Consider the following 26,513-nt stretch of genomic DNA (forward strand, 5'->3'; position numbering starts at 1 on the left):
TTTAACACTTTGATTCAACGTCATCACATTAAAAAATGTCTCATTGGTCCTATATGGTTTAAACTAGGCTGTTCATATCTTTTCTTGATGAAAACAAAATGATTCATATGATATTCAAAAAGTAAATAGGATATTTGACTGAATAATGAGCTAAGAGGTTTTATAGTCTGTGCAAATGTGTTCGATACATTGTTTTTGCAAGGTCTTTTCAGTCTGTGACCTTAGTAACATGACAACTTGTCTGTGGGAGTGGTCTTGGTCATTTTTACTAACTGCACAGAGACACGTCTCCAATGCATAAATCCTTTGGAGTCTAAATAAGTCTGCAGTGTTAAGGCTATAACTGAAGTCCATCAATGACCAAAGTCCAACATAAAATGGTTCCCACATATTTCAAGGATCAAGAACTACTGAATGTTTTAACACATTGTCTTGTATGGCTTTTATTTTACGATGTTTTTCATTCTAGACACTGTTAAAGATGTGTATGAGGAGGTGTAAATGATCCCTTTCAAATAAAGAGGGGTGGGGTCTCAATCCAGAGCAGTGACATGATTTCCAGCACTGGGAGCCAAACAGGAATTCCTGGCTCCCAAGGGCAAGGCTCCTGTTACTCTTCAGAGAACTAGGAACGACCGTTTATGGGGGTTGGCTGCACATTCCCCAGCTCATCAAACATTATGATGCCTAAATTACTGTCAACACACACACACACACAGCAGTGTTCCGGAGGGGGATTCTTGCCCTAGGGCTGAATCTGCTTGAGAAATACAGCTCAAATAGCACAGCTTGTGTTATAATGGCTCATTCCTGCTTTGCGTCTTTAAGATCGTACATCAGTAGAACAAGCAGGCATTCTAGAAGGGTCAGCTGTCTAGTGTATTAATGATCCATGTCATTTAGGACCAAAAAATACAAAAAAAGTTAATAATGGACAAGATGGAGGGGTAGCACAGGATGTATAAGGGGTGGGGTGCAGAAACAACCCAATTCTCACACACAAACAGAACGCCAGGGCTGCTGGCTAAAGCATGAGTTACTAAACTTGTTTTGAATTACTCTGCTCCCATTCCTAAAGCCCAATGCATTCCAAAACATTCAAATCTAATCGAGAACAAATGAAGGAAGTGATGTAAGAAGTTCCTAACTTTATCGTGGCCTAGCAGTTGTCACCTGCTGAACTAATTACTGACCAATGTGATAACATACACACACGTGGATTTTGTGTTGTAGATATGTGGTAGTAGAGTAGTGGCCTGAGGGCACACACTTAATCTGTTGTGAAATGTAATGTCATGTTTTCAATTGTATACTGTATAACTGCCTTAATTTGGCTGGACCCAAGGAAGAGTAGCTGCTGCCTTGGCAGCAGTTAATGGGGACCCATAATATAACAAATACAAATGTGAAAACTAAATATCCAAGCCAGCACAGTATGGTTCAGCCATAATAGTGTGAAAAGAGTATCCAACGAGAGAATTGACACATGAGAACTATCCGCGTATCAGTCACAAGATACTGTACTAACTGTACAGTATGTGATGTGCATGTTGAGCAAATTTGTTTTTTTTTGGTGGCGAAATAATTAAGCAAGAACGTAAGCATGCAATTGAGCACACACACTCTCTCGCAAGGAAAGCACCAGCAACTCAGAAGAATTTGCTGTGACAAATATGCCATCTAGTGGGCTGAAGTGTTAGAACGAGTTGTAATGACAGAAAGATGTGATGGTAATGTATGTATCTGTAACATTCATCATTTAGTCTGCAGAACCTCACAGGTCACTTACTGTATGTCAGCAAAACATCACTACCGCAGCCGTTGTATGCTTTTCGACAGTAACACGTCCCTTTTTCCCCCCACTTCATATTTCAATTTATTTCCAAACTCCAACATGGTATATTAGACTTCAGATAACATTTCCAGGAGAAACAAAGCCCAACAGTAACAAAGAGGTATTGTTCTTCTCAAAAGAAATAAACAGGCATCATTTTACTATAAAATAAATGAAAAATGAAGACACAATTCCAAGCTTTAGCATATAGTTATCACATATCACACACACCAGAGTATAATTACATCATTACTGTCAACGGTCAAGAAACAAACTTTGCTTTCACACCAGTTATATACAGTATACAGGTACGTTTTCAAAGGAACAGTACACAGTGAATTCAAAGCACAAAATACTTACAGAATACACTGAGACTTCAGTTCGCTAATATGTACTGCATCTCTTTATCAATGGACGTACGAATACTTCAACTTGTCAGTTTGAGTTGGTAACCAGCTAATGTAAAGAGAAACCGCTCCCAGATTAACCTCGGTTAAAAGAAGCTTTAAAACGTTTAAAAAAAAAACAGAAGAGAGATATGAAACTGTCAGTGTCTCTCCGGAAGAGAAACGGCATGGACATATCAAGAATTCGAGGGGAAAGCAAAGTGGTCATGCATTGACAAAAGAATAATATCCCCCAAAATATAAAATCACAAAACCACAGGCACAAACACAGGGTAAGAAGGAAAGAAGATAACACACCACAAATGATGAGTTAACGTAATAGAGACCCCCCCCCCCCCCCCCCGCAGGACTGGCACAGGCAAGAAGACAGGGCAAGCATGCATGCGTAGAGAAACACAGCGCCAACCGAAGAGTAGCTACCTCCACCACAAGTAGCCAGAAAAAGAACAGAGAGAAGGGTGAGAGACGGAGAAAGAGAGTTGTGCGACAATCACCATGGCTACTGCCTGTGTGGGGGTGTAGCCAGAGAGAGGAGCTGTCACTCATGTGCATATTGCAAGACAATAGGAGAGAGCAAAGGAGTGAGATCTTCGTTCAGATTGTATGCCAACCTGTAAACCTGCACTGAGTGCTCCAGTCAGGTGATTACACAATGCACTTCAACTAAAAGTCAAAAGTCAAATTGGTGCTCAACAAATTTGTGCAGATGTGTTTCAAGCCAACAATCAGTGTGTGATCAGTATATAATCTATATACCCCAAAATACATACATGGGTGTGTACAGTAATTGTGAGGCGTTTACTGTGTTGAATCCAACTGGAGAAGCAGCAACATTGCTCCAGTACCAAGAAAAATGTATCCTTATAATGAGCTTTGTTTTCTTCCGTTTTGTCTGATTGACATTACTTTGAACATGCTTTTTCGTGACGCAGACACAATGGCTTTTTTTTCCTTCACCATGGGAATTAACCAATGGAATTTCAGCCAAAGTGTAGCGGTATTGTCCATAAGTGTTTTCCTACGGTGTAGAGTTTGTTGTGACGATAGATTGAAATGCAGGTTTTAGAATAGCCACCAATGTGTAACAAGGCTGTCTCAGACTCCTCTCCCATGAAACAAGTACCGCCCCTGGGGGCCAAGGTACAGTAGAACAGCAAGCAGCCCACAACATGATACTTATCTCCAGTTAGAAAAACAAGAAGCAAGCTTGCAGAAACAATCAAGAGGAAAATGACTAGAAATGGTGGTTGCCCCGCAATGTGTGTTGTTTTTGATCCATTCAATAGAAACCCGCAATGGATTTCTGTACTGGGTCGCAAATTGGACTGCCTTGCAACTTTGTCCCTTTAGTCTGTCGTCTCTCTGACTACAGTTTTAAGAGGAGGGCGCTTTTTCGCAAGGACCTGTGCCCTGCCATCCCTGTGCGAGCCAAAGACTTTTAGGAATCTGCAATAAGAAAAAAGCAAACAAAAAAGCAAACAAACAAACAAAAATCACACAAGACATGTTAGTGGTGATGCATTAAGAGAAGCGAAAGTAAATCCATGACATTCCTGCACATTCTGACAATCATCCTGGCAGATTACGTGTGCATACAGTCGAGTTTATGCTGCTCGAGAGCGTGATTCTGAACGTCAATGGCAAATTAAAGACAGAAAACTCGAGGTTACATGTGTTAATCATTTTCAAAACAGAAATACTACCTGGTTACAATACTATGCTCATCTGATTTGACTTAATTTGTCTTATCAATTGGTTCAAGCATGCAGAACAACTCAGTATCAAATAAAGCAGGGATAGATTGATCATTATAAAACAATAAATCAATATCATGCCAATGATGGAATGGCGGGTGCATCACCATGCGTCTCAGAATGAAATGAGTGTCTATCTGTTCGAGAACACAACTGTAAACTTAGCGCGACATTCAGTAGTTTAGGCGCTTCAATGAAGCCCCTTTGTCAGATTTTGGAGGAGGGCCAACAGCTTGTAGAAGGGAATACACTCGTATGTCGTACTATTGCTAATCAAGACAACGTGCAAGCAGTGTCCTTTTCTAACTATCACATTGTTTTTTTGCTTTACTCTGTAAAAAGGCATGTCCTCTCTTTGATACTTTGAAACATGTCCACATGCAACAGCTGATTTAGTTTGCCTCTCTGCTTCGCAAGCTTACAGCAATGATGGTCGCTGCTCAAGCGCAGATATACTATGTACTGTGCATGCAACGCAGTGGAGGCTGGAAGAGCATAACCTGCATACCATGAGTCTGTCTTTAGGCATGCAATAATAGCTATTCCAAAGAGGAATTGATATGTTTAGATGCAATGCTTTCTAATATGAGAAACCGTACTGTACATATCTAAATTTGTTGGTCAAATAAATCAAGAAATTGACATTTGGTTATTACTATTAGTGCTAGAAGCAAGGTGTAGCTGATATCGACAGCGATGTCGAGTTGGTTCTGACAACTTATCACATCCAACCCTGTTCATACACACAAACAAAGACTTCTCCAAAATGAGTTTGAACGGGTGCCAGATGGTAGAAGGTAAAAAGCACAAGTACAAATGTAAATACAGTCCGTTGTTCTGCGAGTTCCGTCTCCAAAATTGTTCTTGGGATATTTTGGAAACTTCATGGGGGTTGAAATGTCAAAGAGATTTTTGTATATGTTTGTCCACCCATTGCCCATCTCATAAAATGACAATTATATGTATGTCATAGCACCTTTGGCATTTGTGTCGAAAAAGACCTTGATGTAAGATGTGGGTACGTATCCCTCTTCATCCTCGTTCCTGCGCACCCGCGTCCACCCGTCACCCTTATCCTCCTCGATGACATACAGCAGCTCCCCCTCGGCCATGGAAATGGTGCCTTCGTTCTGACCTGAGAAGGAGAGACAAGAAAGTAAAACGCCAAGTCATTGTTATTTTACAGTTGAGTGTGTTAAAATATTACGTTCACAAAAAGCCTATGCTGCACCAAGTTTGTTTGTAATCATCTAGCAATAACCTACAGTTGAAGTCTGAAGTTTACATACACCGTAGCTAAATAAATGTAAACTTAGTTTTTCATAATTAATGACATTTAATGACAAATTCCCTGTTTTAGGTCAGTTAGGGTCACCACTTTATTTTAAGAATGTGAAATATCAGAATAATAGTAGAGATAATGATTTATGTCAGCTTTTATTTCTTTCATCACATTCCCAGTGGATCAGAAGTTTACATACACTGAATTAGTATTTTGTAGCATTGCCTTTAAATTGTGTAACTTGGGTCAAATGTTTCGGCTAGCCTTCCACAAGCTTCCCACAATAAGTTGGGTGAATTTTGGCCCATTCCTCCTGACAGAGGTGGTGTAACTGAGTCAGGTTGGTAGGCCTCCTTGCTCGCACACGCTTTTTCAGTTCTGCCCACAAAATGTATATAGGATTCAGGTCAGTGCATTGTGATGGCCACTCCAATACCTTGATTTTGTTGTCCTTACGCCATTTTGCCATAACTTTGGAAGTATGCTTGGGGTCATTGTCCATTTGGAAGACCCATTTGCAACCAAGCTTTAACTTGATGTCTTGAGATGTTGCTTCAATATATCCACATAATTTCTCTCCCTCATGATGCCATCTATTTTGTGAAGTACACCAGTCCCTCCTGCAGCAAAGCACCCCCACAACATGATGCTGCCACCCCCGTGCTTCAAGGTTGGGATGGTGTTCTTCGGCTTGCAAGCCTTCCCCTTTTTCCTCCAAACATAACGATTTTCATTATGGCCAAACAGTTCTATTTTTGTTTCATCAGACCAGAGGACATTTCTCCAAAAAGTGCAATCTTTGTCTCCATGTGCAGTTGCAATCCGTAGTCTGGCTTTTTTATGGCGGTTTTGGATCAGTGGCTTCTTCCTTGCTAAGTGGACTTTCAGGTTATGTCGATATAGGACTCATTTTACTGTGGATATAGATACTTTTGTACCTGTTTCCTCCAGCATCTTCACAAGGCCCTTTGTTGTTGTTCTGGGATTGAGTTGCACTTTTTGCACAAAAGTACGTTCATCTCTAGGAGACAGAACCCGTCTTCTTCCTGAGTGGTATGACGGCTGTGTGGTCCCATGGTGAAGATGAACGTGGTAACTTCAGGCATTTGGAAATTGCTCCCAAGGCTGATTTATTTTGATTTTCCCATGATGTGAAGAAAAGAGGCCCTGAGTTTGAAGGTAGGCCTTGAAATACATCCACAGGTACACCTCCAATTGACTCAAATGATGTCAATTAGCCTATCAGAAGCTTCTAAAGCCATGACATAATTTTCTGTCATTTTTCAACTTGTTGGAAAGGCACAGTCAACTTAGTGTATGTGAACTTCTGACCCACTGGACTTGTGATACAGTGCATTATAAGTGAAATAATCTGTCTGTAAACAATTGTTGGAAAAATGACTTGTGTCATGCACAAAGTAGATGTCCTAACCGACTTGCCAAAATTATAGTTTGTTAACAAGACATTTGTGTAGTGGTTGAAAAACTAGTTTTAATGACTCCAACCTAAGTGTATGTAAACTTCTGACTTCATCTGTATGTAAATGGCATACATATGTGAAATTTCAGAATACGCCTCAATGAGTCATATACTCTTTACAGCACTTTATTTTTTACCGTCAGGGAAATGTTTTAACCCAAATGTACATGAACTGTACATGGCGGAAGAAGCCCCTTCCCTGTTATTTGAACCAGGTGAGACATATGTTCTGAACAGTACAACAAACCCAAATCTTACAACAACACGTATTTTGAGAGGGGGCATTAGCGTACCTTCGAAAGGGTAGAGCGATTTACAGGTTCCGATAGTGGGGAGTGGGTCCTCGTCATCAAAGTCATCATCAAAGTCGGTGCTCCGAGATTTGAGGTGATGCTCTGTGCTATGATCCTCTGTATAGCTGCCGTCCGGGCTAACCGCATAAAGACCACAAACAGTTAAAGACCATGACAAAGACATGGATATTGTATGTGCAAACCCAAATATCATATCGTAAAAGGTTGCCTATATGGCCCTGGTGAGACGTGTGTCAAATCCATAAACCAATCCATTTAGAGCTGTGTTAAAAAGCATACATTGAGTCAATAGACAGTCCTCGTTAGTTTTATTTAGAGCATAATAAATCATGTGCAACAAGCCCCCAAAGAAGTTTCAGTCAAATCGTATAGTTCTCTGTTGTGACACACATTGTTAGCTAGCTAGTGCGAGGTTTGGTTGTGGTTTTTCAGTTTGCTGGTCCACTGATTCTGAGCTATAGGAATGAGCACATTTGTTCTACCTCTCTCGATTGACAGGTGCACAGTTGTTGTTGACAGGTGTAGTAGCGTTGGAGTCGTACAATCCACTTTGTCGTCTGTGTGGGTCACTCTTTTCTGCTAACCTTGTCTCCACCTCCAGCAGCCAGGCCTGTGGACAGACATCAAAAGGTTTCGACTCAACAATACTTGATCTCCACATAAACTCGTGGAATATTTTTGATAGAGATCGGGAATGAGAAAGAGAGACAGATCAGGGGAAAGACAGCGGTGAAAGTGTCAGACAAGGGATTCAAACCCAGATTTTAGTCTGGAGCCTGTAGTTGGCAGCACTACCCCTAGACAAACACGAAATATCTAACCAGCATTGACATAAATCTTGTGTAACAGTTCAACTTACTTCATATTTCCTTGAATCCAGTTCTAACTTGTCAATATCTTGTCCGATCTCCTCTAATCGTGGGTCCACGCTGTTGGGGTCCCCCATGTGTGGGTTCTTTACGTACACGTCCTTCATTTTAGTCAGAGCATCCCTACAACACAAAATGGAACAGCTTTGTCACATTCAGAATGAACAGGCATACTGAAGAGTTGATCTGTTTTTAAATAGACCAGGGTTAGTTTAAAACTTCTCATATAGAGACACAATTGGACTTTCACACATTTACTCTACCTCTGATCCACCTCTTTTTGTAGCTCCTTGTTGATGTCATTGATTTTGGCCTGGAGCTTCTTTCTCCTCTGTTCAGGAGGCAGGTGACTACAATCTTCAGGGCCAGAACCCTATTGGAAAACAAACAAACAAACAAACCACCAAACAAACAAATCAACACCCAGACATACATAACCCTATTAAAGAAGCCTAACACCATGGAGAAGTGACTTTATATTGTTTTATATATGTTTGTTTTTTTAATGTCTTTATATTGACTTCATATTGTTATCATCAACAATGAGATCTGAGCGTATCTGAGCAATTTTCCTCTATAGTGATCTAGATTGTACCTGTAATGTGTGCACTACAAAACAATATAGTCATCAACCATCTGAAGAGTTAGGAAACCAGTCATGCTTACCAGCTTGAGAGAAAGCTTTCCAAGTGAGGGGAGACAATGGGACGAAAAAGACACAATGTCAACATATGTTTGAAACTTTGAGACGGAAGTATGAAACTGTACAAGCACAAGCAGCAATGAAGGGTTGTGGATATTAAGATAGATGCCATGTCAGTCTGAACAGTTCATTCACCATTGGCAGCATTATATTTTATCCACCTACAGTATGAACAAATGTTAAACAATGAACAAAATGAATACACACCATTCGTAGATTGGAAAAGAACACAGTGCCAGAATACACACAATTTTCTAATTATTGTCTGCAGGTAGTAGGCTCGGACGGATCCCATTCAAAGGGAATGAGCAATAGCAGGAGCCACTATCAGTAGCCCATAGTCACCACATCAATGTCTTAAGAGTCAATCTGCCTGTACAAAATCAACTTACCCCGCGTGTCAGACTCCTTAAACATTGCATTTTATGTTTGGAGGTCATGAACTCATTGAGGCGGTGGGAGAGGGGCTCCTTGGGCTGCTGGGGAGACTGGGGGCCGTTGGGCACGGCACCGGGTGATGGGGAGGTAGGGGGGGGAGGAGGTGGTTGGCGTGGGGAAGCTAACAAAGACATGAGCTATGGGTAAGGGTCATGGAGCGGTATGGAACAAAACAATAAATAAAATTAGGAAAATGAACACACAAAAATGATTTAAAATAATAATAATAATGAAACGAAGGACAACAGAAAGAATCTGGTTACTAACACTTAAGACAGCAGCGATTAAAAGAGCATGTACAGAGTATGAGCATGTCATTGTGCGACGACGAGAGAACACTGCTCGAGCACGAGTTGAACGTTTAGATAAATTGTGCTTCCAAACAAGCATTTATTTCATATTACAAAGATGTACACTCTCCAGTTTAGGCAGATGCCTGTGCCCCGTTCAGTTCACATTGTGGAACATTTCAGGTAGAAATGTCATGAAGAGAGCCGACAGGATTCCTTATTTTTCATGTCAGGGAGACGTGTGCTCTATCGACAACATGTATTTCTGTCTGAACCTTCCACAACGCGGTGCCCCTGCCGAACTTGGCCCTGCCTATTACAGTACAGTAGGTAGAGGGCAGTATTGTGGACTGAAGGTGTTGTTCTTACCTTGTTTCTCTTGAAAGGCCATAGTTTGCCCCTGCTGTTGCTGCGGCTGGGCTTGCCCTCCCCCCGCGAGTTCAGATAGCTGGACTCTGACACGGTCCGCCTCATAGAGAGACTATAGTCCTCAACTTCTACGTCGCCAGGTGGCTCGAAGCCAGACTTGAAGGATTCCACCACCTGCTTGGTATCCTGTTGGGGGAAGTGATTTCATTCATGTATAATAGATGGAATATTATGAATATTCACCAAATGTATTTCAGCTTGAAGGCACCAAACTGAACCAAATAGAAGGAAATAATTAGCACTTTAAAGTGGAAGTATTCCTCTCGAAAGCCAATGTCAAAACTGCGACATGCAAAAGGGCGATTCCACCCCAGCGGGAGCAGGAAATATTATTGGTATCTCAGATTGTTCTGGCAATTCTCACATAGAAACTTCATGGGACTTGAAATACTTTTGACATTTGCATCACAAACCAACATTATGATGGAATTGGCCATTTTAGGCCCTTTTTAGACCTAAACACGCCTTCTGTAAGACTGTGAAGTGTACATGATACAGGCAACACCTTGGTGTCATTATACTCCTTTTAGTGTGCTCTTAAAGGAGTATGTCTAGGTTATTTTATTCAACAGGAACTCCTTCTGCTGGTGATTTGTCCAATCCCAAAGGAGGGCTATGATCTGTTTTGAAGAGTATATTGTTGCAAACAATATGTCTAAAAATAAGAAAAATCAAAAGTTGTAGTTTTGAGATATTCCTATTAATATTTTTACGTTTAATAAATTAATGTTAAAATGTGTATTATCAGAATCTAGACATACATGCCCTCGCCATATGTTAGAGCATGTATCAAGTTGTGTTTAGGTCTAAAAAAGGCCTAAAACTCCCACTCATCATGATTTACAAAAAAATGGTTTGTGATACATACAAATCTTTTCTGCTCCCTCTGAAGTGGAATCGACCTAAACTCCCCTTTGAAGCGCAGGAAGACACAATTATAGCAAAGGCATGGCTCTTGAAACCCACCACAGAAAGCGTCTCAGAGTAGGAGTGCTGATCTAGGATCAGCTTTACCTTAGTTATAATCAATAGACAGGGGGACCTGATTGTACATCAGCACTCTTAGACTGAGACACTTTATACAGTCCAGACTACAGCATTTATTTTTCACACCAGTAAGGCATATGTCAATGAATGCCCAACATCTTGATTCCTTTGCGGTATAGGATAAAACTATCATTATCGGTGACTCCGCTGTCACTATCGGTGAAAACACCCAACGACACCTGTATGCGACTTTGCATAGCAACAATTCTCATTAATGTGAAAGTGGAGACCATTAATAAAACTGCCAAAGTAAGCCTTTTGAAGGTGTGAATAATTTATGTCCTCCTATGGGCTGCTAACCCTTTACTGCTTCTGCGAATAGAACAATGGATGACGGCAATCCCATTCTCTCCACACTTTGGTATAGAAATAATGTCACAAAAATGTGCAACAGATTTGTCTGTGCACGTTCCACACAGTTTGTCACTATGTAAAATGACTGTACATAACAAGAACCATGTTATGCACAGGCACTAGGCTACTCACCATTGTTGGCTCGATGGATGCTGCTGCATTGGTCATGCCATCTAAACATTTGCTAACAATAGGTAACACTTTCCGATTGACCTCTGCGTAAGTCTTCATAGACTCGCCCACTTTCTCGATCCTTTTCTCCTCCATCTCCTGTATTTTCTGCAACAAAGAAAACATTGTTTGATTACTGTACCTTCAAATAGAATTATGAGTCGCTAATCACATACACATCAGTTATATTGTAAATAGGGTGGATGTAAGTATTGGTAAATAATGTTTTCTCCCTGAAGCACTTTGAGTGCCTGCAAGTGCTACTGTATAACTACAGTGCCTTCAGAAAGCATCCATACCCATGGACTTATCACACATTTTGTTGTGTTAATGCCTGAATTCAAAATTGATTAAATATATTTTTCTCACTAATCTACACACAATACCCCATAACGACAAAGTGCAAACATGTTTTTAGAATTTTTTCCAAATTGATTTAAAATGAAATACAGAAATATGTCATTTAGATATTCACACCCCTGAGTCGTTACATGATAGAATCACATTTGACTGCGATTACAGCTGTGAGTCATTTTGGGTACGTCTCTAAGAGCTTTGCACACCTGGACTGTACTAAACTGAACAAAAATATAAATGCAACATGCAACCATTTCAAAGATTTTACTGAGTTACAGTTCATAAAAGGAAATCAGTTAGCAAAAGCCAACGTCATCCACGACAGAGAATGGTTGATTGAATTCCATTATCTTGGCGTTAATGGATGTCGCCTTTGAGTTGTCTCGCTGATATGTTCTTACTCTTTCAAATGACTGCTCGACTTGAACTTGTTAAGTTGTTGGCATGCTTGGTATTATTCGGCTTTTGTTCTGTGTTGTGCTATATTTCATTTACCTACGTTTATATAGATATGCACCTCAGCTTTGACTTCGGTTTGGCACATCGGCGTTAAACTAGACATGGGCCGATATGTTGTCATTTTTCGCTAATATCGTCCGATTCCGATATGCTTACTGATGTATCGTGCATCCCTGATTTACATGTTGCGTTTACATTTTTGTTCAGTGTATATTTGCCAATATTCTTTTAAAATGTCTTCAAGCTTGTGAAGTTGGTTGTCAATCATTGCTAGACAGCCATCTTCAAGTCTTGCCATAAATGTTCAAGTCAATTTATGTTGAAACTGTAACTAGGCCACTCACGAAGATTAAATGTTGTTTTGGTATGCAACTTCAGTATAGATTTGACCTTGTGTATTAGATTATTGTCCTGCTGAAAAGTGAATTTGTCTCCCAGTGTCTGGGCCAGGTTTTCCACAAGGATTTTGCCTGTGCTTATAGATGTATTCAGTTTATTTCTATCCTAAAAACTCTATAGTCCTTTCTGATGACAAGTATACCAATAACATGATGCAGCCCCACCATGCTTGAAAATATGAAGAGTGGTAGGCAATGTTGTGATGTGTCGGATTTGCCCAAACATAACACTTTGTATTCAACACATTTTTTGCATTATTACATAAGTGCATTGTTGCAAACAGGATGCATGTTTAGGAAAACTTTTATTCTGTACAGGTTTCCTTCTTTCCACTCTGTCATGTAAGTTAGTATTGCGGAGTAACTACACTGTTGTTTATTTATCCTCAGTTCTCATATCACAACCATTAAACTCTGTAACTGTTTTAAAATCACAATTGTCCTCATGGTGAAATCCATGAGCGGTTTCCTTCCTCTTTGACAACTGAGTTAGGATCTACCAATCGCTACACTTTTTCTGTGATACATAAAAAAAACTGCATCTGTGCTTGAATTTCACTACTCGATTCAGGGACCTTACAGATAATTGTACATGTGGGGTACAGGGATGGGGTAGTCATTCAAAATCATGTTAACCACTATTTTTTTTAAACGGAATGAGTCCATGCAACTTATGATGTGATTTGTTAAGCTAATTTTTACTCCTGAACTTATTTAGGCTTGCCATAACAAAGTGGTTGAATACTTATTGACTCAAGACATTTCAGCTTTTAATTTCTTTATGAATTTCAGAAATTCTACTTTGATATTATGGGGTGTTGTGTGTAGATCAGTGACACAAAATTGACATTTTTATCCATTTTAAATTCAGGCTGTAACACAACAAAATGTGGAAAAAGTCAAGGGGTGTGAATACTTTTTGAAGGCACTGTATATAAAACCAATCAATTAGTACTGTGAGGTTAAATACCTGAAAGATGTGAGGTATAAGGCTATAATAATGTTCATTCTGCTCCTTGTTAAACTTCTGCAGGTAGGTGAGGTATTCATTCTTGCTGTCCTCTGCCACTTGGTGTTTCAACTGGGCCTGCTGTCTGGCCTGTATACAGAGAAGAGGTTCAGAGATGGATTAACGATTCACACACCAACAAGTGGGACTGTAAACCCTGCAAAGATCAACAGAACTCTAACAAAGCACATTTCGTGTTAACACGCATAACAACATCCGGATGATTCCTCACAAAACTATAACAAATAAATGTTTTGGGGGTGGGGGAAGTCAAAAGTATTGGTTAGTGTCAAGTAGTGGGACACCTCAATCCATATTGAATGTTTACAATGACAAAATGATGGAAACATTGACCATAACAAACAACAACAAGAACAAAAGAAAAACACAAAAGGGCTCATTTTGCATGCACATAACCCACAAACATACAGTATGAGCACTGAGACACACTGTACACTGACAGGACAAGATCTAGGTGCTGCTTCAGCAGACAGTTGAAGACTCTTCATAACACAAGACTCAAAGTAAACAAACAAAACTGAAGGGTAACATTTTGTATGCCTAACAGTATTCGTTGCAATCTTAATAATCTTGGTTAACCCTGAACTAAAATATAATGTAATTGGTCAGCTGCTCGAAGAAATTCTGGTTCCACACATGTTAAGAGAAGAGATGAAGAGATGCTAGAACGAGGAAGGGAACCATAATGAAGAGCTCCATTTGCTCTCTTTGCAAGTTACGGGGCCCGAATGTGCCCTCCTCTTCCAAAATTCCAAAGATGATAACACAGTTGAAATCGCGATGTGTGCAAATAACCTGTGATGAAAAACACAAACACTGGAACTACTGCTGCTCGTTATCTCACCCATCCCACTCCTTCCAGACAGATTCTAGGGTATCAGTTATATTTACGTATATATCTGTCCACGAGAGATTACAATCTCAGCAATTATGCATTTTATTTGTGTCTATATTTGTTATTTGTGTGCAGCGCCATGAAAAAGTATTTGCCTCCTTTCTGATTTTGTCTATTTTTGCCCCCTTACACTCAATAACCACCTTTAGCTGCAACAACTGCAACCAAATGCTTCCTGTATTTCATGATCAGCTTCTTACGTCTCTTTGGAGGAATTTTGGCCCACTCTTCCATGCAGAACTGCTTTAACTCAGCGACATTTGAAGGTTTTCAAGCATGAACTGCTTGTTTGAGGTCCTGTTACAATGCCATTCTAAAAATTAGAATGTGTTGCTTTCAAGCCATTCTGACGTAGACTTGCTTGTGTGTTTTGGATCATTGTCTTGCTGCATGACCCAGCTGCGCTTCAAGCTCACAGACGGATGGCCTGACGTTCTCCTTTAGAATTCTCTGATACGGAGCAGAATTCATGGCTCCTTCAATGATGGCAAGTCATCCTGGTCCTGAGGCAGGAAAGCATCCCCAAAGCATCATACTACCACCACCATGCTTGGCTGTCGGTATGAGATTCTTTCCGTGGAGTTCAGTGTTTGGTTTTCCCCACTGATCCAAAACACACAAGCAAGTCTACATCAGAATGGCTGAAAAGCAACACATTTAATGTTTTGGAAAGGCCTACTCAAAGTCCAGACCTAAACCTTACTAAGATATTGTGACAGGGCCTGAAACGAGCGGTTCAGGCTCAAAATCCCACAAATGTTGCTGAGTTAAAGCAGAACTGCATGGAAGAAAATTAATCCGCAGCGACGTGAGAGACTCTTTAACAACTACATAAAAGTGTTTGGTTGCAGTCATTGTAGCTAAAAGGTGTTAAAACCAGTTATTGAGTATAAGGGTACAATTACTTTATCACACAGGGGCATTGTTTATTAAATAAATGAAATAAGTATCCAAATGTTGTGGTATTTATTGACTCAGGTTCCCTTTATCTAATATTAGGATTTGGTTGAAAATCTAATAACATTCAGTGTAAAAAAAGATGCAAAATTCGACAAAAATCTGAAAGTGAGCAGATACTTTTTCACAGCACTGTATACAATACGAGTCAAAAGTTGGGACACACCTACTCATTCAAGGGTTTTTCTTTATTTTGACTATTTTCTACATTGTAAAATAAGAGTGAAGACATCAAAACTATGAAATAACACATATGGCATCAAGTAATAACCAAAAAGTGTTAAACAAATAAATACAGATTTTAGATTCTTCAAAGTAGCCCCCTTTGTCTTGATGACAGCTTGGCACACTCTTGGCATTCTCTCAACCAGCTTCACCTGGAATGCTTTTCCAAAAGTATTGAAGGAGTTCCCACATATGCTGAGCACTTGTTGGCTGCTTTTCCATCACTCTGCGGTCCGACTCATCCCAAACCATCTCAATTGGGTTGACGTCGGTTGATTGTGGAGGCCAAGCCATCACTCTCCCTCTTGTTTAAATATCCCTTAAACAGCATGGAGGTGTGTTGTGTCATTGTCCTGTTGACAAACAAATGATAGTCCCACTAAGCGCAAACCAGATTGGATGGCATATCGCTGCAGAATGCTGTTGCAGCCATGCTGGTTAAATGTGCCTTGAATTCTAAATAGATCACAGACAGTGTCACCAGCAAAGCAGCCACACACCATCACACCTCCTCCTCCATCCTTCACAGTCGGAACCACACATCCGGAGATCATCCATTAACCTACTCTGCATCTCACAAAGACATGGCGGTTGGAACCAAAAATCTCTAATTTGGACCAAAGGACAGATTTCCACCGGTCTAATGTCCATTGCTCGTGTTGCTTGACCCAAGCAATTTTCTTCTTCTTACTAGTGAATCGACCATGAAGGCCTGATTCACGTAGTCTCCTCTGAAGAGTTGATGTTGAGATGTGGCTGTTACTTGAACTCTGGGTCTTCCATTCCTGTAGTGGTCCTCATGAGAGCCAGTTTCATCATAGCGCTTTATGGTTTTTGCGACTGCACTTGAAGAAGCTTTAAAAGTTCTTGAAATTTTCCAGATGGACTGACCTTCATGTCTTAAAGTAATGATGGACTGTCATTTCTCTTTGCTTATTTGAGCTGTTCTTGCCATAATATGGACTTGGTCTTTTACCAAATAGGGCTATCTTCTGTATACCACCGCTACCTTGTCACAACCCAACTGATTGGCTCAAACTCATTACGAAGGAAAGAAATTCCTCAAATTAATTTTTAACAAGGTACACCTGTTAATAAAAATGCATTCCAGGTGACTACCTCATGAAGTTGCTTGAGAAAATGCCAAGATTGTGCAAAGCTGTCATCAAGGCTAAGGGTGGCTACTTTGCAAAATCTCAAATATATATTTCCATTATTTTCCCAATGTTTTGGTTACTACATGATTCCATATGTGTTATTATATAGTTTATGTCTTCACTATTATTATACAATGTAGACAATGATTTATTTATCCGTTATTTTACAAGGTAAGTTGACTGAGAACACATTCTCATTTGCAGCAACGACCTGGGGAATAGTTACAGGGAGAGGAGGGGGAAGAATGAGCCAATTGTAAACTGGGGATTAAATAAAACATAAAAATAAAGAAAAACCATTGTGTCCAAACCTTTGACTGGTACTGCATATGAATATGTTTAGATGTGTCTTCACTCAATTATCATTTGAAATCCTGTACACACTAACCGACCCCAGCAGTTTCTTACTGTAAATACCCATTCCAAACCATAACAAGCCTTAGAAGATCTTTGGAGATCTTAATTTGAAATGATGCTCCGAGTGAAACAGACAATGTTATGTCTATGGGTATACATTGAACACAGAGACAGATCCTCACAGACCTCGTAAACCTACCTTGAGAGAGCACCGCTTTAAGACATGTTAGAAAACAAAAACACTGAGTTAGTTTCAGAGCACTACAGACAGGTTTTAGACCTTCTAATTATGTGAAAGTATTTTTTTAAAATTATTATTTATGTACTGAATAAATTACTAGACTGCAAAAAGGCTTGAACTGTAAGGAACATAGTGGTTACAGTGCATTCGGAAATAATTTACAGATTTTTACAGATTTTGTTACTTTACAGCCTTATTCTAAAATTGATTAAAGACAATTTTTAACTCATTAATCTACAAATAATACCCCATAATGACAAAGCAAAAACAGGTTTAGAAATGTGTGCAAATGTATTAAAAATGTCAAACTGAAATACGACATTTACATAAGTATTCAGACCCTTTCACTCTGATAGAGCTCCTCCCATCTCCTCTGACAGCGCTCCAGTGTTTCTCTGTGGAGATGGGAGAACCTTCCAGAAGGACAACCATCGCTGCAGCACTCCACCAATCATGCTTTTATGGTAGAGTGGCCAGACAGAATCCCCTCCTCAGTAAATGGCACATGACAGCCCGCTTGGAGTTTGCCAAAAGGAACCTAAAGGACTCTCAGACCATGAGAAACAAGATTATCTGGTCTGATGAAATCAAGATTGAACTCTTTGGCCTGAATGCTAAGTGTCAAGTCTGGAGGAAACCTGGCACCACCCCTGAAGCATGGTGGTGGCAGCATTATGATGTGGGGATGTTTTTCAGTGGCAGGGACTGGGAGACTAGTCAGAATCGAGGTAAAGATGAGCGGCGCAAAGTACAGAGAGATTCTTGATGAAAACCTGCTCCGGAGCGCTCAGGACCTCAGACTGGGGAAAAAGTTCACCTTCCAACAGGACAACAACCCTAAGCACACAGCCAAGACAACGCAGGAGTGGCTTTGGGACAAGTCTCTGAATGTCCTTGAGTGGCCCAGCCAGAGCCCGGACTTGAACCCCATCGAACATCTCTGGAGAGACCTGAAAATAGCTGTGCAGCGAAGCTCCCCATCTAACCTGACAGAGCTTGAGAGGATCTGCAGAGAAGAATTGGAGAAACTCCCCAAATACAGGTGTGCCAGGCTTGTAGCGTCATACCCAAGAACACTCAAGGCTGTAATCGCTGCCAAAGGTGCTTAAACAAAGTACTGAGTACAGGGTCTGAATACTTATGTAAATGTTATTTTTTTTTATATATTTTTTTTTATACATTTGCATTTTTTTTAATAAAAACTAGTTTTTCTTTGTAATCATGGGGTAATGTGGGGAGATTGATGAGGGAAAAACAATTGAATCCATTTTAGAATAAGACTCTACCGTAACAAAATGTGGAAAACGTCAAGGGATCTGAATACTTTTCTAATGCACTGTATGAGGAGAAAGTTGAAGTCTCTACCTATCCACTGGTGTAAATCCCCTTTCTGATTGCCAGTTCATCTACTAGATAGCATTAGGAGATCACAAGACGTCGCTTGGTCTGGTTTGGGGTAGAATCGCTGAACGGATTTTCAAGCCTGACATCTTAAAATTACCCTCGCAATCATGGCTTTCAAGTTACCGAGATTTTTTAAACAAGACACAGACAGTTGAGGACATTTCCAACTTCTTTTCCCATTCACTTTTCCTATTGTAAACGAGTAGATCCACGGCCCATGTGGAGGATGCGTACAAGGTAAAGTGGCTCGACAAGGAAATTCATTGCTGTACAATGACCATCAGGGTGTATTCTTTCCAGGCATATTACATGTTTGCATTTTTGGTGACTTGACCTACATTGCATACTCTATGAATATGACCATACCGCATTGTTTATGCCCTTTATGGAGGGGTGGTGGTGGGGGGGGGGGATTCTTATGACATTGTCAGCAGTAAGATTTGAGTTTTATTTACAAACAGACAAAGGCTGTAGCTTTCAAATGATATGTCACTTTCTATTTAATGACAATTTTTTTTAGTTAGGGTCCAAAACAACCAGAGTTTGGTTATTTGATTTTGTTTATTTTAGTTCATTATTAGCTTCATGAGATTCTTGGGGTGGGATGTTGCATGTTGACACTACTGTACATTGAGTTACCTTTGTTTCTACAGTACATTGGACAGATCGGATACCTGATAAACATGTCAAAGTACTATCACTGTTTTTTGCAATCAATACTGAAATAATAGTACAGTTTTTGGAATCAGCAGTACACTAGCACAGTAACACAGCTTGGTTACCATCTGAGGCATTACATTTAGAGGGAACAATGAGAAAAGCCCATAGCTGGAGCTCCATGAAGCACTGTACCACTGTCTACCAGCAGTGATTCATATTTGGATCCAAACCAACTTCCAACAGGGCCACAGCACTCTCTTGTCAGTGAAGCTGTTGCCACGCAAACCATGCTTACAGCTTAATGAGTGGGTGAGTGGTGACTAAGAGTAGCTGCAATTTTACACGCACACGCACAGACACACAGAGACAGGCAAGGCATTCGCAGTCACCCACCCACGCACACACACACGCACCCACACACACTGCTACCCATTGTCAGTCAATAACTTACTTTTTCGACGTCTGCTTTGGTCACATTGATGTCAGCATCAATCTTGTCAAAGTACTGCTGGGCTCGGTCCGCCTCCTTGCAGTCTCTCTCAAATCTCCGTTTACTCTGAGGAGAGGCAATTCACAAGTCAAGTTGGAATGGTTCAGTCGCATATCGTTCATCTATTCAATTACTCAAACCTACTCATCAGGAGGACACTTACGGATTCCAGTTGTTTCCAAGAATTCTCAATGTGTTGCTGAGCTCTGCGGCCATCATGGAAATGCTGGGTAAAAAAAAAACACATCAGAAAATAAGTTAAAACACTTAAAACAGTAGTAGAATCATTTCTGGTTTGACCTCTTGAGCAATTTAGTATCCATAACTAGACAGTCAAGGGACTTGTAAATCTCTTACGGCAGCTCTTACGATACTCCTTATGATGAATAATAAAGCTAGACAAAACACACAATGTCCACAACAAAAAAAGGCATAAAATCCACTACTTAGCCTTTGCATTGAAGTGAAACTACTGAGCCAAAACTAAACTAACTTGTGACTTGATGATGTGCATATTCTTGACTGATTCAATGCTGCTCACAGCGTATAATATGACTTTCAAGGGAATTCACAGATGAAGACTCAAAGGCACTTCTGCTTTTGTTTTAAGTTCAATTCAAAATATAGGAGCAGTAAATATTAATGTGTTAATGTGATGTACAAAGCTTATGTTCAATGCCTGGTTGCATGACCTCATTTAACTTACACCATGTTCTGGTTGGGAATTGAATGAATGAAAAAGCATACATTGGAGTGAGCTATCGATGAAAGCTACCTTTACTACACGTTAGAAAATAAAAACAATCCGACATGAACGGCAGTCCAGATTTTTTTTATTTTTATAAAAGTAAGAGGTATTAACTCTTCTCGCACTGAGCTGAGCCATCGTCAAAGACATGCTGTCAGACAAAAGGCCACAACCAACGCCTTACAAAACTATGTGTGTGTGTGTGGTGGGGTGGGGAGGGGGGGGGGGGGGAGAGAGAGAGCTGTTGTACATTCCACCCCCCCATCATATTAGTTCCAGCCACCAGCTCCAGACAGAGACCTGGTTGAGGCTACTATGGATTGGTGGGGGGAGTAGGGTCAACATGTTCCCAATCCATTGACCTGGATACTTGACCCAGTTCCATCCCTGGGATGTATTGGATGTGGCGGCATACAATTGTGAGCAACATCATAACAGATTCTCAGCTTGATCCCTGGCTGTGTGGTACCGAGTAATGACAATCACCAATGACATATTTGCATCTGTTCCAGCAATTGCATTTGCTGATTTGATTTTTGGGAGTGGGGATAAAAAAAAAATTTAAAACATTTTTTTTTGGAAGCATCGAGCCGCCACTGGTTGACCAGGGATTGGCTGGTTTGGCTCAGATCATGTGATATCAATAATCTCTGCGTATTCTAGCCTCAAAATAGTTTTGAGCCGCCAATGAGCATGATCCGGGAGAGTACAATTCATGACTAAGTGAGCGATGCGCAGGAAAGGGGATTTTTTTTTTACCGATTTCCTCTCTGCTTTCAGCTCCTGGATATAGCGTGTCAGCTCACAGATGATATGAGTGGTGAGATTCTCAGCGATGACCTCGTGTTGTCCGGCATAGTCGTTCAGCTCATTCAGGGTCATCAGGAAGGCCCGACAGGATGTATACCTGATAACAAGACGAGAGGTGACCACAAAACGTGTTTAAAAACAATCACTTATTTCACATTTAATTACTCTAATCACAACTGCAGGTAGCCTAGTGGTTAGAGCGTTGGGCCAGTAACCGAAAGGTGCTGACAAGGTAAAAATCTGTCGTTCTGCCCCTGAACTAGGCAGTTAACCCACTGTTCCCCGGTAGGCTGTCATTGTAAATAACAATTTGTTCTAAACTGACTTGCCTAGTTAAATAAAATAATTTTTTTTACAAAAACAACTGCTTTTTACTATGCATCCTGAGAAATATTAATGTAATACTGTTACTGGCGATCGTAAGGAATGTTTGCATCATATTTATTATCATAGGAAGTAATTAATAGGTACTATTATGTTCTCTTTCTTTATCAAGAGAGAATATTGCCGTGAATATTCAAATTATATAATTTACTGACCACTTCGACAGTGTCTTTAAATGATAGGACATGCATAGAATTTGATTTTTGTGATTTCGTGACTAAGAGGGGAAATAAGACACAGATAAAGCCCTCATCCGGCAGTACTTCCTTCAAAGGCTTCCTCCACTGCCTTAAGAAAAGTCTCAAATTTTCTTTCAAAATGTCACTCTGTTCATGTGTCTTGGAACTGTCCAACTGCTTTGCACATATTATGAAGGATAACATCTTGATGAAAAGACAATCCTTGTGGAAAAACCCTTGGCTTTAGCTACACAGTGTTCTCCAGGCAGAAATGGAGTGTTTCGCTGCAAGCCATGAAAGTGCAGCCTTGTTAATCTAAAACAGCTATTTTTACCCACTAACAGCCGGTAATGAGTGGAGATGGTATATGAATTACATGACTGTACAATCATCACAAAAATAATAGCCACATTCATGTGCACGGTCAACCTGATACTGTGAACATTAATCCTTGATGCATTTCACTCACTTGTATTCGTCTTCCTCTCTTGAGTTTTTCTTAGGCTGATATTTTTTAGAGAGGTTTCTGTTAGGGAATGGGAACAAATTTCAGTACAGGCGTGGAAAACATACAGTACACTGTAAATCAGAGACTGTGGAGAAATACAGAGGGAGATGTGTAAACACAAATATTGTATGTTTGTGTACTCATGGGAAAGGGACGCCCAGTGACAGGGTATCAAAAGTACAAGCTGATTGACGGATACTCTTCTGTGTACCTCTGCATCTGAGCCTCATATGTACACATCTCTAAAAACAACAGAGTGATTTGACAAGAAAGAGCAGCATTAGCGGGGCAGTATCAGGAAGTCATCCCTTAGCTGTAATGTAAAACTCAGGATGATTCAGCCAACTGGAGATAGAACCTACACTTACTATGAAAGCATAACGGCAAGATTCCCCTTTGAAATATCATCATACTAGCTGTACAATGACGCTTATGAAAGAAAAAACGATAAATATTACATTTGTAATTATACAGCCTCTGAGCGGACTATCGTGAGCAGAAACTGAGGCTAGAATAATGACACAGCGGTAAAAACAATCTCCCCCTCTGACTGGTAGCCTCCACTGGTAGCCTCCACCCCCTGTGCTCTGATCCACACCATCTATTCTGATGTGTTGCTAGGCAGATTGCCAGCCGCGCCAGCCGCCTCTTTTTGTCTGCTTGCAGCCACATGACAAATCTGGATCCTGACACCACAGCGCATGGCACAAATCCCATACGCCCAGATTCATGTTAACACTTTGAAAATAAAATGACTAACAAGTCCCTAGCTGTCTTTTTGCTCTAGTCTTTTTAAGCACCTGCTTGTCTTTTGGGGCTTTTTGCATCATTTGGAAGGCTTAATTCCTCCATTCAGTGTCCAATCTGTGCGTTCCATAGTCTGGTTTGTTTAGTCTACGGTTGCCTTAATCAATATACTACATCAACTGTACTATCAACTAACATATGTAGAGAAATTAAATCTATTATGGTTGGTGATGAAAAAAAAAACACAATTTAACAAAACACTTCACATGCAACTTAAAATGGTGCCATTATCAATGATACTGGCTGGAGAACAAAACACACCCAATGAATAATCCAGTCCAGAGCTGATCGCTGCACTATTGCTGAGGCAGAAAACCTCTTGATATGATCTCCAGAAACAAGGTTGATGATTATGCATGCAGGGATTTGCTGCTGTGTATTCCTTGGTGAGTGCACGGCAGACAGTGATCCAACTCATCCACTGTCCCCGGGGACTGCTCTGTCAGAGACTATCACTGTCTGGCAATAACCCCATATTATACAGTGGGAAGCTCCCAAGACCATTGGAAGAAAACGAATGTGGGTCATTGCTGTGGATAACCTAGTAACCATGGTAATGCGTTGCCTACCCGGCTTACACTTCCGGTTGCACGTAGTTGAAGGCCTGTATGTATCTGTATTAATCTACTTCATTTTGTTGCTACTTGCTACATAAACCACCACCTTTGGGTAGGCCTGGTTACATTCACCTCCGAATTTAGAAGTTTGCTTTGAAGTGGGCTGAAATTCATACATTACATTTCTTTAAATATTTTGTTTTACCTTTGTTTAACCCGGGGGTTATTGAGAAGGCATTCTCTTTAATTACGACAACCACCTGAACAAGACGGTGCAGTGATACACTAGAGAGACAGCTGACACATGTACCACTGGACCCTCTTGCTCTGGTGTATGCATGTCTGAAATGTATATGAAAATGTGGATACCAGAGATCATTTTGTCACTTGTGAGCATCACCTTATGACATGCGTTGCACTTGAGTGTGGCATGACTTGGATGACATTGGTGATGCAGGCTCTGTAGTCTTTTATCAAAGTTACTGAAATCGACAAAACATACCGAAACGTATGTTTTAGTCGTACTGTAGGCTTCTCCTACTGCAACGCCGCAGCCATGAGAGACATGACAATATCAAAATGGGAAGTGAAGAGGATACTATTTTCCCAGCCTTACCTGATTTGTTTTGCATAGCTGATTTCAATTTCAGATCTCTCCTTAACAAACTTTGTATACCTCTCCACAAACTCAATGCCCCAGTGGGTGTGCTTTTCCAAGTTGTCAAACTGGTCCTATAAGAAAAGAGATTAAGAATAAAATAAGAATACATGATTAAAACAAAGCCATATCCTCAATTTAATTCCCAAACTCACCAGTAACTAGACCAGGTTACACCACCTCTGATGTGTATTTTCTTCCTAATTTATTTTGCAGCCAAGAGGCAATGTTTATGAAAAATGTATAGAAATTAGCTATTATGGTTCAATTAGAGAGGGATAGAGTCTAGAACAGTCTTTTGTTGAAACAGTATGTCTGTTGCAACAGTGGGCTAACACTTCTGCACATTTTATGTAGGCCTACAACCTAAACTACAGGAGGCAAATTGGGAATATAATAAGACTATTGGCATTCAGTTGGTGAGGTGTAATAGTATATGTTGTGAACTCAAATTAACATATGTAGTGGCGGGTTACGTTTGCATCTCTGCAATGCATAGCCTATTTGTGCACACCTGTAGGCATTGTTTCCATTTCCAAATAAAAACTAATTCCATGACGTTACGCATATTTAATGCATTATTTTAGACGTCACTCTGATATTTGCAATAGGCCCTTCTATGTGCGGAAAAAAACGTAGTGTGAGGATCCGTTCAACCTGCTGGCCCTGTTCGTCATTGTTCTTGCTTTTAATAGCTATTTCAGCTATAATGTCAATTAAGGCAGACAACGGAGGAAACCCATTCCCAAATGCGTAGCCTACAACACCGCTCTCGGGGGCAATGCTTCAAATTAAACGTTACTAGAGTCGCTGTGTAGCTGTACGTGCACAGGATGGACCCCATTTGCAATGGCTTAGTGATTGTAATAGGCTAATGGGGTAGGATATTGAAAACAACTAGCCTATTGCTTCTAACGTAGGCTGTATGGCGGGATAGATCTTGATGTTAAAAACAAAAGTAGGCTATATTAATTAGTGACTGTAAAACAGATGGGTTAGCCGACCGTGTCGTCTAGGCGACCCAGTATAGAATCGGCCACTATGCCTCCGATAATAAAGGCTGCATGCACGCGCAGAGAAGCATCATGGCAGCAGGAGCTTTAAGCTCGCTACCTTTTTGCAAGACAATGCCATCCACTTGTCGTTTGTATCGGAACAGATCAAAGGTTGTCCATCAAATTAAAGCAATAGTTAAAACATGTTTCATTACTAATATATTTGCGCCGCTATCACTCGGTCGTGCTTCCGCGGTTCTACTTACCCACAGCTCTGTCCCCCATCTGCAACTCATCGTTTCAGTGCAATTTCTTCCAAATGATCCACGATTTCTATGCATGCGTCCAATTATATTATTCAGGCCTGTATCTGAGTACCAGCGTATGTCATAAGATCCCACAATGTTTGTGTAGCTTTTCACCGACGCATTCACTCATAACAAACGGTGTTTTGTCCTCAGATATTGGGTTGATTGCTGCTCCTACATGTGGGGCATCCACCCGCCTAGCCCGATGACAGCGTGCTTCACATAGAAATCTCTGCTAGAGCCTCTGCTCACGGGTAGAGTCTGGAGCGCTTGCTGTGATGGACAATGAAATGATAGGCTTTGTGATACTCAAAACGGTGGATATGTTTTTGAACAGTACGTGTATACGTGGAACTATTACGGGTTCAATTCCAGTAAGGCACGCCAAAAGTTGCATCTTTGTAAATTGTAGACGACATAACTAAATACAGTAGAACATAATTATAAATAACAAACATGTCATAAGGCCAACATATCTATGCAGTAGCCCTTCAACTGGTAGGCTATAACAACGTAATAACAATGGATACTGTAATAACTTACCGTGGTTTTATTTG

At 40.4% G+C, this 26,513-nt stretch overlaps 1 protein-coding gene across 3 annotated transcripts; it reads right to left on the reverse strand.

Moving 5' to 3' along the window:
- Positions 1-1,850: 1,850 nt before the first annotated feature.
- Positions 1,851-26,243, reverse strand: LOC110535733 (formin-binding protein 1). 3 transcript variants are annotated; one of them, XM_021620943.3, is made up of 18 exons: positions 25,915-26,243; positions 24,612-24,727; positions 22,593-22,649; positions 21,510-21,657; positions 20,166-20,228; positions 19,964-20,068; positions 17,407-17,421; positions 13,557-13,685; positions 11,334-11,480; positions 9,741-9,926; positions 9,036-9,218; positions 8,607-8,621; positions 8,204-8,313; positions 7,931-8,063; positions 7,554-7,681; positions 7,051-7,187; positions 4,972-5,130; positions 1,851-3,687 (listed from the first exon to the last, which is right to left on the reverse strand). In XM_021620943.3, exons 1-18 carry the CDS (start codon positions 25,987-25,989, stop codon positions 3,680-3,682), a joined length of 1,914 nt encoding a protein of 637 aa, XP_021476618.3. In that variant the 5' UTR covers positions 25,990-26,243; the 3' UTR covers positions 1,851-3,679. The 3 variants fall into 3 exon arrangements, with proteins under 3 accessions (XP_021476618.3, XP_021476617.3, XP_021476619.3); XM_021620942.3 differs by lacking the exon at positions 1,851-3,687 and having other exon boundaries at positions 4,853-5,130; XM_021620944.3 differs by lacking the exons at positions 1,851-3,687; positions 17,407-17,421 and having other exon boundaries at positions 4,853-5,130.
- Between the last annotated feature and the right edge of the window lie 270 nt (positions 26,244-26,513).

This window comes from Oncorhynchus mykiss, chromosome 11 (genome assembly GCF_057628025.1).
Source record: "Oncorhynchus mykiss isolate SJ-2025 chromosome 11, ASM5762802v1, whole genome shotgun sequence".
Lineage (NCBI taxonomy): Eukaryota > Metazoa > Chordata > Actinopteri > Salmoniformes > Salmonidae > Oncorhynchus > Oncorhynchus mykiss.

Bases quoted from the DNA above. Each gene is read 5' to 3' on its own strand.
- LOC110535733 (XM_021620942.3), bottom strand. From the start codon at position 25,989: ATGCATAGAAATCGTGGATCATTTGGAAGAAATTGCACTGAAACGATG. The intron at 22,650-24,611 runs GTAAGGCTGGGA...ATTCCCTAACAG, and splicing joins AGCTATGCAAAACAAATCAG to AAACCTCTCTAAAAAATATC. The intron at 11,481-13,556 runs GTATTTAACCTC...TCTTTGTTGCAG, and splicing joins TTATACCTCACATCTTTCAG to AAAATACAGGAGATGGAGGA.